Here is a 16,017-nt window from a genome sequence, read left to right on the forward strand (position 1 = left end):
AAGGGGTGGGAGAAGCCTGTCAACCAAGAATTGTATATCCGGAAAAACTATCCTTCAGGAATGAAGAAGAGATTAATACATTTCCAGACAGACAAAAGTTGAGAGAGTTCATTACCAGTAGACCTGCTTTATAAGAAATGCTAAAAGGAGTCCTTTAGGATGAAATGAAAGAACGCTAGAGAGTAATTTGAAGCCATAGCAGAAATAAAGAACACTGGTAAAGATAACTACATAGGTAAATGTAAAAGCCAGTATTATTGTACTTTTGGTTTGTAACTACTCTTTTGTAAATCTGTTAATGGGCACACAATATAAAGATGCAATCTGTGGCAATGACTATAAAGGAGAAGAGATGGAGATTATAGGAGCAGTGTGTTTGGACACTATTGACATTAAGCTGGTATTCAAATTAGGTTGTTATAAGTTTAAGATGTTAATTGTAATCCCCAAGGTAACCACTAAGAAAATAACTTTAAAAATATACAGAAAAGGATAGAAGAGGGAATCAAAACTGTACACTACCAAAAAAATCAACTAAATGCAAAAAAAAGGCAATAGAGGAATTAAGGAACATAAAACATACACAAAATAAATAGCAAAATGGCAGAAGTAAATTCTTCTTTATCAGTAATGACATTAAATGTAAATAGATTAAATTCTTCTATTTATAGGCAGAGATTGGCAGATAGAATTAAAAAAAAAATGCAATCCATCTATACGCTGTGTAGAAGGGACTCACTTTAGATATAAGGACAAAAGGAGATTGAAAGTAAAAGGATGGAAATGATATTCCATGCCAATAGTAACCAAAAGAGAGCCGGGTGGCTATATTATTGTCAGAGTAGACTTTAAATCAAAAAAAAGTTACAAGGGGCAAAGAAGGACTTTGTACGTTGATGAAAGTTTCAATCCAGCAAGAAGATATAAATTATAAACATATATGCGTTTAACCACAGAACCCCAAAATATATGAAGCACAGATTGACATAATTGAAGGGAGAAACAGTTCTACAATAATGGAGACTTTAATATCCATTTTCAATAATGAATAGAACAACCAGACAGAAGATCAATAAGGAAATAGAGGACTTGAATGACACTCTAATTAGACCTGTCAGACATACATGGAACACACCACCCAACAGCAGAATGCACATTCTTCTCAAATGCACATGGAACATTCTCCAGAATAGGTGATATGTTTGGCCACAAAAGAAGTCTTAGTAAACTTTTTTTAAAGGAGGCTCACCCTGAACTACAGTTAAATATTTTACTTGCCACATTTGGTCTGTGGTCTGAGTTAAGCAGTAGTAGGTACAGTCCCCCTGGGCCCAATTTAGAGGAAGAGCAGAGGCAGTCTGTCTCTTTGGCAGAGAAGGAGAGAACCATTTGAGTAGTGAAGCTGAGAGGACTCCTCTGCCCTCTCCTAAGACCTCGCCTCCATCCCTATTAAGAACTTGGTGTAAAGGATTAGTCCAGAAAATTTCAGCCCATTCAATAATGACTGTTTAAAAAAAGAAACTGGCACATCAGATAATCAAGTTAGGCAAAACAGTTGGAAGAGAGCAGCAGAACTTAACAATGATTGAAGAGCACTTCACAGAAAAATGTTGCCATTGAACTGATGAAGATTGTGGTCAAATTTTCTACTGCACACTTAAAAAACTAAATGAAGCAATAGCTTCACTGTAAAGCACAAATTCAAGAACTCAGGGAATAGATAATAAATAAGACAAGACAACCAAGGTAGTTGAAACATGTACATTCAGAATCAGGAAATAGTAGAACCCAAATATATCCCAGAAATGAAGGCATTTGTTAGGAGCACAAGGTAGAATATGCACTAAACAATGTCATGGGCATAGTGGATAGAAGTGAGAGAAGCAAACAAAACAAAACAAATAAGTAGTTAAAAAGAATTGGAGAGGAAGCAAGGTATAGAAGACAAGTAAAGTTGTTTCAACATGACAGTTTCTCTGAATAATAAAGTTAAAATAGTGGAACAGAATAAATATTTAGAGATATAATTCAAGAAAATGTTTCAGAAATAACAGAAGAGTTAAATTTACGTATTGAAAGAGCACACCATTTACAAGGGGAAAATGACCCAAAATGGTTAACATTGGAATATATCCTAGCAAAGTCATTGGACTTTAAAAATAAATTCTGTGGGTGGCCATGCCAAAAAGACCAAGTCACTTTGAGAGGGGAAATAGCAGGTTTGCCTCAGATTTTGCAGATCTCAATGCCAGAAGACAATGAATCAATACTGTCGAATAAATTCAAGGAAGGAAAATGAGAGCCGAGAGTTTTATATTTAGTCAAGCTGTCCTTCAAATACAAAGACTACCGAAAAAAGCTTTGAACGTTCAAGAATATATTGTTTGTGAGATATATTGTTTTCATGAGCCTTCTTGAGGAAACTGCTAAAAGATGAACCTAAGCAAACACAAGATAACTGGGGAAACCACAGTAAAAGGATGTGCAATATTGAATATATTTAATTCTAGAGCTAAACCTCTAGAATTGAAGATGAAAGTGGGGATTAGAGTGAAAAAATGTGCTCTGATAACTAACAAACATTGGAAAAGGAAAAGGGAAAGAAGATGGGATATGGGGTGATTTCCTCATGTGTGGTAACAAAAAAGGATGAGTTCCAAACCTGACAAATCAGGTGATAGAAATATAAGCATGTTTAACAAAATGAAGGTATTTTGGCAAACTGTAAAATTGTAGCAATGCCCTTCAGTAGAAGACTGGTTACATTATAGTTCATCTATATGATGGAATACTTTACAACCTTATAAAAGAATGAGGAAGGTCTCTATGTACTGATAGGGAAAGAGCTCCAAGATAAGTTAATAAACAAGATGCAGAAAAGGTTGTATAATTATGCTATCATTTATGTAAAAGAAGTAGAAAAATCATATATGATGATGTTTCCATATATTTGATCAAAAAACTAAGGGAAGGATACACAGAAACTTTAAGAAAAAGATTATCATTTTGGGGCAGGACTTCATAATCACTTAGTAGTAATAGTTTTACCATTTTGGTTCCAGCCCTTTTAATGTAAGTTACATTGATATAGATCAGAAATTTAACTCCGCAATTGTTCTAGACACTTTCTATTTTAGACTCACCGGAATGAGAACTGAGGGAAGTAAACCATGTAACAGTGCATTATTTTATTTCTGGCTTATGTGAGTATATGGGAATGTCAAAATAATCAGATATTTCAAAAATAATATGCAGTTATTCAACAGTTATTCAGTATATTTTACACATAGCTACCTGGCGCTGTTATTAGGCATTGGAATAGAGATGAAAAAAATAGTTCATGTCTGTATTGGAGGTCGTCGTTTGTTGAAGGAGACAGATGAATAAGCAATTATCATACAATATCAGAAGTAGTCGGATAGATGTCTGCACAGGGAGCTTTGAGAACCTAGAGGAGGTGCCTCCCATCTCTCCTAGATGGAGAGTGTGCATTTAGTTCTGTTCAAGTGTACTTCCCAGGGAAGGTGACACCTGAGTCAAGTCCGCAGAGAGCCAGAAACTAAAATGTGAAGCCTTTTCTTCCAGGTAAAGGAGATGGAGTTCATTTTAAGATGATGAGGAGCCAATTAATACTTTTATTTAGAGCGACATGAGCAGATTTGGAACTTAGGATGATTACCTAGAAGCATACCTCCAAGCAGTGGCATCTACATCAATTTTATCATCATCTGCATTGCAACAATTTAATACCTGCTATATGTTTGACTCATGTATGCATTATCTCCTTTAATCCAGCACCCTTTGAATTAGATATTATTCCTGCTATTTTATAGATAAGACAACACAGGGTAATAAAGGTTCATAGAGCAGTTAGTGACTGGACACACAGGAGAGAATATGTTTGATTACCTGCCGTTCACCTGGTGATTTTCAGTTAATGGAAGTTGAGAGGTGGTGATTTGTTGATCCTTAGTCTTTATTTTCATATGTTTTATATTGTGAACATTTCACTGAATTTAATTTGATTCTAGAATTTAAAGATAACATATGGTCCCTATGAGATAGCTTTTAACCCAAGTCTGTTATTTCACCTGGTGCACAAAGAAACTTTGGTTTATTCTAATACTAGAGGGGAAAAATGGCTCTGTTAGGCTTACTGAAAGAGAACATATCAGTCTCTGATGTGGAACCACATCTTTTCTAGAGGTTTTTTATCATCTGGAATTTTTATCCCTATCCTTTAGCACTAAACTACTTTATTCTCCATTTCATCTCCTTTTCCTCTAAAGAAAATTATCTTAAGGAACTATTCAAAGCGATACCTCATTAGGATTTGAGTTGTGTTAGTTGAGTAGTAGTTAAAGGCTCATACATAACTTGGGACCTGTCTTCTCAATATGATCGGTAGTTTCTAGCTGTTGTCTTTCTGCTGCATAATGTTTATATAGTGTATGGAAGCAATGGAGTGAGAGGTGATAATTCTTGAAAGTTAAAAAAAAATTATTAATCCAGCCACACTCCTCATCAGCTTTCTAAATGCTGTCAAAATTGGCTGTTTATCCGTTCATCCTTAATTCTTTAATTGAAAATTCAAAGAAAGTACCTCTTCTCTCCTAGAAATGTAGTATAATGATTAATTACTTTTTTAAAAAAATACTTGTGTGTAACTAGAAGGGGTATTACAAAGATGGTATATGAGCAGATTTAACTTGCTATACTCACCTTTTACTCCTTTTATTTCAGCTCAATCTGAAATTGAAGTTTCTGTGTCTGCAAGGAATATCAGAAGGTTACTAAGTTTCCAGCGGTATCTTAGATCTTCACGCTTTTTTCGTGGTACTACCGTTTCAAATTCTCTAAACATTTTAGATGATGATTATAATGGACAAGCCAAGGTGTGTATAGCTTTTTCAAGAAAACATTAATTTTATGATAAGTTTAATGAAGCCTTTTTTTCCCATATGGTACTGATTTATAGAGCCTTTTTTTGTATGCAAAAATCAGTTGAGCCCATTTTTCAGGTTTTTCCTTTAGAGCAGGTGCTCATTTTATAATTAGGTATTGCAGAGCAAGGGAAATTTCTGAAGTAACTAAAATAATGAAAATGTTTTCATTCATTGTAGCATTAAGTAACAAGTAGATCAATAGAACGTTAAACTATAGATCACACAGAATCTTAACGCTGGGGAAAATATTATGGATTATCCCATCCAATTTCTGTATTCTATAGATAAACGATGGCCTGAAGAGCATAAAGGACTTGCTTGCACTCACCCAGCTGATTAGAAGTAAACCCAGTACGGGAGGTTAGATCTTGGGACTTTCAGTCAAATGATTTTTCATAGTTTCTTGCATCAGTAAAATGTTTTGAGGACTTAGACTTTTTTACATTAAACTTGGTGAATGTGAGCAGTATTTTCTTTATATAGTTTGAAAGAAATGTCTTAATGAAGGTGGAGGTTAGATGAGCTTGTTTTTGACCAAATGAGAATTTTTAATAATCTTAGGTTTCTAATATTTTTTAAATTATTCTTTGACTTAAAATTTACAGGCCAGATTTTCTAAGTGTGTGTGGATAGGGCTGGGGTACTTTATAATTACACTAAAGTGAAAAAATTTGCTTTCCTGTTTAATAAAAGAAATCAATGGAAAGTGTTCATGCTTTCTTTAAAAGTTCACAAGTTCTGTTTTTAGAATGAGAATATTGATCTGTGTATGATTGGTTGTACTATCATAATTAATCTCTACTAGTAATATCTTTGTGTTGCTCATGTCAATTTTCTTATAAATGTATATAGCAGTAAGGTTTTGAATACAAAATAAAAGTTTTTTCTTGAAAATAAAGTCCACAAATTTCACATTACGAGTATATGGGGTAAAAATATAATCTATTTGGTTTATTGGGTCATTACAGGATTTATTTACTTGGTTGAAGTACACATCAACCTAAAAATGTAACAAATGCTGTTAATTATTTTATAAGGATATTTAAAGAATATAAATAAATACTCGTAAGTTGGGAGTATTTTTTTAAAAGAATGAATAACAAATAATTTAAGCATAGTATAGTATAGATGTCAAGGGCCTAGGTTCCAGAGTCAGACCACCTGGGTTAAGACTCCAGCTCTATAACTTTCTTGCTGAGTGTGTTAGTCATTCTTTGCCTGTTTCCCCTTCTATAAATGAGGATTGAAAACAACGGCTGCTTGATAGTGTTGGTGTGAATAGTGAGAGTGAGTAAAGCACTTTTAACAGTATCTGGAGTTATACTCAGTACTCAGCTATTATAATTTATTTTTAAAATCTAGTTTCTAGAGTGTGCACTGTATGAATCACACTTCTGTGATGTTAAATTGTATTAGAATTCTTGAAAGTTCTCGGAAGTATAGAAATAAATTGAAAGAAACATTTAACCTTACCTGTGTATTCATTAATTGAAAAACAAAATAATACTTGGTTTTTCAAATGGAGTTTATCCCTTTGGACATTTTTTGGAGCCAATTGGAAAGGTCATGATTGAAAGGAGAATGATACTTAGCATTTCTTAAAATAAATCAGTCACTTTCCATTTTCATTAACTTCTCTATGGATTATCTACAAAAGACAGAGAATGTTATTGAAATTAAATTACAGTAGGAATGTTTGGTTTTCATTTCAGTGTATGCTGGGAAAAGTTGGAAATTGGAATTTTGATATCTTTCTATTTGATAGACTAACAAATGGTAAGTGAAGAATTTGACTTACTCAAGTTAATGTATTCTCTAGATTACTGCAGTGATTCTCTAGATTACGGCAGTGATACAGCCAGCTGGTGGGTTGTTGCTTTCATTTACTTAAGTTATGAGCCCTCTGCTGGCAAAGGGAGCATCATTTTGTCCCTTCTATAGTGACTGATCTATAAGCCTAGAGAATTAATCTCATAATTTTATTTTTTGATTATTACTGTTAGCAGTAATCAAAAGTAATCATCATCACTTGGCCATCCCTAAGTAATGTTACTATTATTAATAATCCAAAGTGAACATTATTATCTCGTTATGTTCTTGATTTTTCTTTTTTGGTTTATTTTGAATTGTGGCCATTTGCAATGACATCTTCTGACATTGTATTCCAGTTTTGATAGCCACAGATACATGGTAGATTAACGACTTTTGAGAGAGATCCTTTCTGCTAGAGTTATGGTTCTCAGGCTTTTCTTTCTCTGCACACTTGAGAGATATGGTGTATTAGGATCAGCAGCAGTGGTTCCCTCTGGCACTGCTTGGTGGTGGTCCAGTGGGGAAGAGCTTGTAGCTTCTTTAGGAGGCGAATAAGAATCTACAGAGAGTATGAATGGTTTGAAAAAAATAAGAGATTCCGATCTGTTTACCCCCTCCTGAGTTTTATTTTGGGGGAAAGTTTCATGTTTTTTTATTCTCTTTGGGAACAGGAACAGGATTCTCTTTGGGATTCATTTTTATATAAAAAATTGGTGGTACATGTAGTTTGACTACACTTTGCCTCTTCTGTCTAAATATCGTTTTAATAAGTGAAGCAGAGTGGAAAATACACTGAAAGGAAGTCAGTTCTGACTGTTCAGAATGATGAAATAAATATGTGGTTCACTGCTATACTTTGAAATCACTTTTTTTTTCTTATTTTACTTTGGAATGAAGTTCCTTTTGTAAGGAAGTCAAATATGGAAAATGGACAAGCAAATACATCTTTATTCATCTTGAGAATCAATGTGGGTCTAGCTTTTTAGTATCACTGCATTATTCCTCTAAGCTGTGTGTCCATGCATAGTGAAAATAGCTTTGTATATACCTTTTCGTTGTCGACACACTGTTGACAGAGAATAAATTGGACTAATCTTAGGCAAAATTGTAGACGGTGAAGTTTGCCTTAATCAGCAAAGCCTCCCTCCTGCTTCCCTGCCTTTTTATGTGTCCCCTTTTCCATCCCTCTTCCATCTCTCCTTCGTCCTTTGGCTACTAAATGTTCTGTTCCTCCCCCTTCCCGCACTTTGGGCTGTCCACACAGGAAAGGCTCTGATATCTTTTGCACAGTTGTCCTTCCCTTCAGCCGTCCCCTTTTTGAAAATGCAGGTAGTGAAATATCAGGTGGCTCAGCTTCTAGACCTGGGAGACTCCCCTTTCCTAACGCAGCAGGAATGTTACTCTAGTTGTTATCTCAAGATAAATATAGATAAAACAGTGCCACCCTTAACACCTTCAAGGTTTAGCCTTATATAAACTAACAGCTCATAGCCTGTTCTTAGTCTACGGGGACACTTGTCACTCACTGAAATAGTTGATTGTTCTCTAAGTTTTAGTTTTAAAAAGTACATATTCTGCTAGTCAGGGGGCCTGGTGATGAAAGTAGAGTGAGTTGACAGTATGTAAGGTGGGCAGAAGTAACAGCCACTGGTCTGCATTGCTTAATTCAGCACTTTACTTCCCTTTAATCACCTCACTCCTTAAACTGGATTTGTAGAGGAGATGGCTGAATGGTTTCTTCTTAGGGTTGATGTTAGGGGTTAGTAGAAACCAGCCATGGTTAACTACCCGCCTATGATTTTACGGATGGTGATACATATCTGTTCAGTTTACTACAGTTAACTCAGTTAATTGAGGTATAATTGACATGTAACATTACATTAGTTTCAGGTGTACAATATAATGATTTTATATTTGTATATCTTGCACAGTGATCACTATAATAAGTCTAGTTAACACCTGTCACAACACACAATTCCAAAATTTTTTTTTGTGATGAGAACTTTTAAGATCTACTCGCATAGCAACTTTCAGATATGTAATACAGTATTAGCTATAGTCACCATGCTGTACATTATATCCCCATGACTTATTTATTTTACCTTTTGTCCCCCGTCACCCATTTCACTCACCTCCCAGCCCCCACCTTTAGCAACCACCAATCTGTTTCTTTGTGTCTATGAGCTCATTTTTTTTTAGATTTCACATGTAAGGGAGATCATATGGCATTTGTCTTTCTCTATCTGACTTATTTCACTTAGCATAATGCCTTCAAGGTCCATCCATGTTGTCACAAATGACAAAATTTTATTCTTTTTTATGGCTGAATAATATTCCTCTGTTTGTGTATATGTACACACCATATTTTATCCATTTATCCATCAATGGACACTTAGCTTGCTTCCATGTCTTGACTATTATAAATAATGCTGCAGTGAACATGGGGGTGCAGATATCTTTTCAAGTTAGTGTTTTCATTTCCTTTGGATATATACTCAGAAGCAGAATTGCTGGATCATGTGGTAGTTCTATTTTTAATATATTGAGGAATCGCCATACTGTTCCCCATAGTGGCTGCACCAGTTTACATTTCCACCAACAGTGCACAAGGGTTCCCTTTTATCCACAGCCTGGCCAACACTTGCTGTCCCTTTTGTTTTGTTTTGTTTTGTTTTGTTTTGTTTTGTTTTGGTGAGGAAGATTAGCCCTGAGCTAACATCTGTTGCCAATCCTCCTCTTTTTGCTGAGGAAGACTGTCCCTGGGCTAACATCTGTGCCCATCTTCCTCTACTTTATGTGTGAGACGCCTGCCATAGCATGGCTCGATAAGCGGTGAGTAGGTCCGCATCCGGGGTCCAAACCCACAAGCCCCGGGCCACCAAAGCGGAGCACGCGAACTTAACACTACCCCACCAGGCCAGCCCCCCTTTGTCTTTTCGATAATAGCCATCCTAACAGGTGTGAGATGACATCTCATTGTGATTTTGATTTGCATTTTCCTGATGATTAGTGATGTTGAGCACCTTCTCTTGTATCTGTTGGTCATCTGTATGTCATCTTTGGAAAAATGTCTATTCAGATCCTGTGCCCATTTTTTAACCAGATTGTTTGTTTGAATATACATTCTGAAATATCTATGTATATACCCAAAGAAAAGTTGGTTGTTACAGCAATAATAACAGAAATATCACTCAGTTCTTCACAAATGGTTCCAGACCACATGGGCTCATGTCTGTACCAGTAGTGTTATCAGTATGCATTTTAACATTTAATTTCTTAAAAATAAAAGATTTGAAATATTTTTTTCTTCCCTTTTGAAGATATGTCAAGTAGTTTTTAAAAAGAATCTCTTTTGGCCTGCGACATCCTTTCCAATGTTGCTCATGTAAATACTGTTCCAATTAATTTACTTTTTTCCTCAGCCGTGGGCTTCTGTTGACAATTGTTTAGGTAATTTTGGATAATGAGTTTAGCCCAATAGTCCTTTATAATCCTTCATAAATATTATTACTATAAATTTTCAGTGTAGGACTAGTTAGGTGTTTCATACATTTTTATAAGAATCATAGATTTCTTTAAAGAATACTAGAATCAAGTTTATGTTATTGTTTGAATGCTGGCAGTAATCTATGAGCTCATAACCCTTTAAAATATAAAGTCTATTTAATTGTTAAAATAATATAGCATATAACAGAGAGAATCTGCAAAACTTTGAGAAATATAATAGAAGGTCTAAAAACTGGAGAGTTATACCTTGGAAGGGAAAACTAAACATTATGAAAGTGGTAGTTTTTCCAAATTTAATGTCTATACTTGGTGTGACTGCAGTTGTCAGTGACAAGGGAGTGGGAGCTGAGGGTGCAGATAATCCCCGTTGCATGCAATGACCTTCCGAAAACTCAGCTGTGTAGGGGAGGAGAGAGGGTAGTAACTGGAGGGGCTGAGGGAGTCGGAGATTCTTTGTTGTTTCAAACGTAAGAGAATCTGGAGCATGTCTGAGTGCTGATGCTTACTGAGACAGTACAGGGAGGGAAGGATGTTTTGATTGGGGGTGACGCATTGGTAGATGTATCTGATAGACTAAGGAAGGTCCCTGAGAAGGTGTGCAGGGGTGGAGGGAAGAGCTTTTGAAAGACAGGGAAACTTGAGGGCTTGTATTTTTTTTCTATGAAATACGAGGCTGTTGAGAATGAGAAGGTGAATGGGAAGTGAGTATGTCACAAGTTTGAGAAGAGTAAAAGAAGGCTTGAAAACAGGCATTTTAAAAAGTGTAAGAACCATTTCACTGGAAAAACATAATAAGATTGCTGGGTAGTGTTGACCATAGAATTCTGCCTAGTTTTGTGATTTTTGTCCCTCTTCTTCCAGCACCTCTCAGATTTTCTGCTGCAAGTATGGGAGAGGCAAGTGGTTGAGTTCAGAATTTGATCTTGAGGAGGTCATTGATCCCTCCTCCTAGCCCTGTATGTTTAAGAATCAACACAACCTCCACCCAACAAGGTTGCAGCCAAGGCAGTCTGCTCTGGGACACCCTCTTCAGTTAAAGCAGAGAGGTGGAGGGGATGTTCAGGAGGAGGTTGAGTACAGCCGTGTTTTACGGGCTTTGGGAAGTTGAGTTAACTTATTCACTGTGCTACAAATTTCACAGTTTTCTATCAATTCTAATTATTTTGGTGTCTTTTTAAAAAATTAATCTATTTGAAATGTTTATCTTCCCATTCTTTGGTTTTGGAAAACTGAAAGAAAAAATCATTTTTTTCTTAGAATGGGAAAAAAGATGTGATATTTAAAGTTCATAACTGGTAAAATAAGAAGATGTAAATTTTAGACAGATAAAAAGTAGGGATTAGCACTCTCCATGTTTTATGTTCAAATCCCATGTTTGGAAGCACAATGCAATCATGTTACCTTGTATTTCCTACTAATATGTCTTCTTCTTTCTTTTTAGGAAATAGTCTAGTAAGTTTAACCTTTCATTTATTTAGTCTTCATGGATTAATTGAGTACTTCCATCTAGATATGATGAAACTTCGTAGATTTTTAGGTACGTGATTCTAATCCGTTTAACAGTGGTAAGATTTATACAAGAACTGGTTTAAATTTTGTATCAGTTATATCGGTTAGTCGATGCTCTGAACAAACCACCCCAAATTTAGTGGCTGGAAACGACATGCATCTCCTGCGCTCCAAGTCTGTGGGGCTGTTGATTGCTGCCTGTGGTCTGGCTGAGCTCCTTTATGCACATGCAGTGGTCAACAGGTGAGCTGCACGGTGGCTTTGTAGGCCTTGGCTGGGACACTGGGCCTGACCTGTCTCAGCTCTGCATGGTCTCCTGCTAAATTAAAAGGAGGCAGAGGAGTTTGGCACCGTAATAGAGTCACATTAAAAACAAAAAAAAAATATTTATTTATTTTACAACAAGCCAAGCTTGTTCCAAGAGCAGGGGCCAGTTTCCACGAGAGAGCTGGTGTGCCCAGACCCCTAGAGGCCCGGGCTCAGCGCTGCCCACCTTCACTTCTGCTGCGTCCTGGTGGCTGGAGCAGGTCGGACGGAGCTGAACGGCACCCTGCGGCAGGGGGGCTGCAAAGCCTCAAAGCCTTGGGGAGGGGCTGGTGAAGAATGGGGACGGTTTTGCAGTCTCTTACATCAGCCTCAGCTTCCTGACAAAGATGGCACAATTTCTGTCTGTTTCTAAATTTTTGAAGGCTAGACTTTAAAAGATCAGGTACACTGCACTTAGGTCTCCTCTTTTTCTGATCCTGGAAATCTCTTGACAGTAAACTTTAAAGATTATTTTGAATATGTTTAAATGTGCAGGATGATATTTAATACTGCAGTGCCAGGAAAAAAATGTATTTCACCAAATAAAGAAGTATGTTAGAAAAAAATTAATAGCATGAGAATTCTCTCTTACCATTATTTAAGGAAGAAGATAATATTTTCTTTCCTCTTAAGTACCAAACTAAGATAACTTTATTACCTAGGACTTTTGAGAAACTTTTAATGCATATTTATTTATAACTTTTATGCCTGTAATTCTGTACCAATATATTATATAAATTACAAAACACATGCAAAAATAGCTATTAGGAAGAGTGGTTAATGGGCTATTTTAAAGGATGGGATCATAGTAAATACAGAATTCTGATGCTCTTTCCCACTCACCAGTGAGTCACATTTCGCCACCCTAGAGTAGCCTCGCTTTGCTAGATTAGACTGTGGTGCTGTTGGGCCCATAGCGCAGGTTTGACGGTGAGGGGACAGCTCTACCCCTAATCCTCGTCTGCTTTTTCATGATAGCATAGCAGACACTGAGCAAAGAAGGCAGGATGAACAGAAGATCCATCCCTACCACTGAAAACCTAATTCCAGACCTGAAGCTCGCCTCTCTCATGATGATGCACACATAGGATCATTTTCCTCTACCCCAATATCTGTACTGTTTTAGCTCCATGAAGATTTTGGTTCACTGATGAATTTGTAGTACCTAGAACAGTACCTGGCACAATAAATATTTGTTGAGTGAATTGTACTGTTTTTATTAAACTGAGAAACTCTTTTTAAACTAAAAAGGGTCAGAGGAATTTGGCACAATGATAGGGTCACATTTTAAAAGAGAAAAAGAAAAAAAAGAAATATTTATTTTATAATTTTGACATGAATACCTTCTAGTTTAAAAAGTTTCAAACAAGTTAGGAGTCGAAATGGTATTAATTCTCTGGGAACATATGTGAGTTATGAGGGGACGCTCATCTCTCTGAATCTGAACGGCTCACTGTAATAGCCACATGAGAGGTATAAGTGGAAAACTCGTAATTATCACAGTTCTTGTGCTTGTACACGCCTCCCATTTGCAACTAAATGTAGGGTCTTTTTTCTTTGATGCAGTTATGATTCAAGAAGATTACCACAGTCAGAACCCTTACCACAATGCGGTCCACGCTGCGGATGTAACTCAGGCCATGCACTGTTACTTAAAAGAACCTAAGGTAAGATGCTGACGTTTACAGTAGGTGAAAGTCCTGAGGAAATTCCTGTGATTTACTTTCAAATACTTTCCCTTAAGTTAGCTATTTGACAAAATCAGAGGCTTCCTTCACAAGCATGAGATCTAGCTGCATCAAGTTTCCAGATGTGGGTGTAAGTGCAGCAACTGCAGAAGTGGAGTGATTGTGGAGAGAGCGGCTGGAGGAGGCCAGGCGAGGGCCAGACCACACAAAAGCAGGAACGCTGTGTGCAGACACTTGGCACTTGCGCTGAGCTCCGTGAGGGCAGGGACAGCGTTAATCTGGTTCAGCGAATGAATAGGGAGCTACGGTGGGGAAGCAGGAGACTTCAGAAAACTGTCCTGGCTGAGGAGTGAAATAGATCAGACAAGCCCAGAAACATGAGTACCTATCAGGAGCCATTTCTTGCTCCACGGGAGAGCATGGTGGCCTTAGCTAGGCAAGTAGCGTTGGGGCGGGAGAAAGGTAGATGGTTTGTGAGATCTCTTGGGAATTAGAATGATGAGGTTATGGTGTTTGAATGCATTTGAGGGGATGAAATAGGGAGAGGAGTCGATAAAGACTGGTTTAGGCAGTTGAGTAGAAGGTAGAAGTCTGTGGTGAGAGAAGAAATGTAGAAAAAGGAGCAAGTTTGGGGGTAGGGTTGGTAGAGATGATGAGTTCCATTTTGGATACATGGAGTTAAATGTGTTTGTACAGTGTCCAAGTGGAGATGTCTAAGAGAGAGTCGGACAAGAGAGTCTGGAGTACAGGAGAGAAATCAGAGTTGGAGATACAGATTTGGAATTATCAGCTACAGATGTTAACAAAAGCCATGTTTGCCCATGGACGTTTCCTATCCCTGGAGGCTTTAAAATTACATCTGCCTACCCTTAGCCACCCATAGCCCTACTTCTAAATTCTTCTCTCCTGGGATCTTAGTTCCAGCTAGATCCAGGAAAGCAGGCTGACTAAACCAGTTTGTCCCAGTTCATGCCAACTTGAAAATACAGCCATGTGGTTGCCAGTCTTCTGATCTTTCAAGAGACTGTGGAATACGTAAAAATTGCCCCAATTTTTAAAGTATATATATCATGACTGTTTTTAAAAAATCAGCTTTATTGTGGTATCACTTACATGCAACAATAAAATGCATACTTTTTTTTCTTTGCTGAGGAAGGTTTGCTCTGGGCTAACATCTGTGCCAATCTTCCTCTGTTTTTTGTATGTGGGTCACTGCCTCAGCACGGCCACCAACAAGTGATGTAGGTCCACGCCCAGGAACCAAACCCGGGCTGCTAAAGCAGAGTGCCAAACTTAACCACTAGGCCACGGGGCCAGCCCCAAAATGCATACATTTTATGTGTACAGTTTTGACAAATGTATGTTCCCAAGTGCCCTGATTTTTAAATTAAACTTTTAAAAAACTCTTGGCCAAGCCTGAAGCCTCTGTCCAAGAGTCTTGTGGGAGAAATTGATAAGTAATCACCATACAGCCGGGTAGATGGAATCATGGAGGTAAGCGCATGTTCCCTGGAACACAGAGGAGGTTAGCCTAGTCCACACGTCCGTGAAGCCTCCTGCCCTCCCATCTCCCACTGGCCACACCCGACAAGAAGCCCGGGGCAAGGACATGGAGGTGTTGCCAGGCAAGAGGGACGGAGGATGCCCAGGACCGGGAGGGGTGTGGATAAAAATGAACAGAACACTCTCTTCCCCATGCAGCTCTGGTAGTACTAATTTTAAACACTTTTTGCGCAGGTAGCTCTGATAATTCTTATTTTAAATACTTTTTGCCTGTGTGGCTCTGATAATACTTAAGCACTTTTCATCATTAACGTACTCAGTGAACTCTTAGTTAAAGCTTCAATTAAGGATACAGATAAAATCACTAAGCCCTAAAATGCAACAACTCCCTTCTCCCTTATCATGGTTAACATTTAAAAATAGAGTCACTCAGTGTTTTAAAAATGAATTCTAAAAAAAGCCTTAAGGGGGCCGGCCCAGTTGCCAAGTGGTTACATTCGTGTGCTCCGCTTCGGCAGCCTGGGGTTCTCAGCTTCGGATCCCAGGCGCGGACCTACACACCATTCATCAAGCCATGCTGTGGCAGGCGTCCCATATACAAAAAATAGAGGAAGACTGGCACAGATGTTAGCTCAGGGCTAATCTTCCTCACCAAAAAGAAAAAAAAAGCCTTAAGATTGTATCCCTTTTCCTTCCTGGGCCTTCACGTGGCATCACATTTTGGGAGTGTTTTCCTTCATTACTTT

The 16,017-nt window shown here is 37.5% G+C and overlaps 1 protein-coding gene across 5 annotated transcripts in view; it reads left to right on the forward strand.

Annotated features, from left to right (window-relative positions):
- PDE7A (phosphodiesterase 7A) overlaps positions 1-16,017 on the forward strand; it is a 122,944-nt gene that overhangs the window by 92,013 nt on the left and 14,914 nt on the right. For 4 of the 5 annotated variants that reach the window (XM_087420507.1, XM_087420505.1, XM_087420504.1 and 1 more), the window contains 4 exons: positions 4,744-4,895; positions 6,659-6,722; positions 11,707-11,802; positions 13,647-13,747. In XM_087420507.1, the coding sequence (XP_087276633.1) occupies positions 4,744-4,895; positions 6,659-6,722; positions 11,707-11,802; positions 13,647-13,747 (413 nt within the window). The remainder of the gene's footprint in view (positions 1-4,743; positions 4,896-6,658; positions 6,723-11,706; positions 11,803-13,646; positions 13,748-16,017) is intronic. The other variant, XM_087420508.1, reaches the window with a different exon arrangement.

This window comes from Ceratotherium simum, chromosome 31, assembly GCF_057802395.1.
Source record: "Ceratotherium simum simum isolate JZ-2026a chromosome 31, ASM5780239v1, whole genome shotgun sequence".
In the NCBI taxonomy this organism is placed as follows: Eukaryota; Metazoa; Chordata; class Mammalia; order Perissodactyla; family Rhinocerotidae; genus Ceratotherium; species Ceratotherium simum.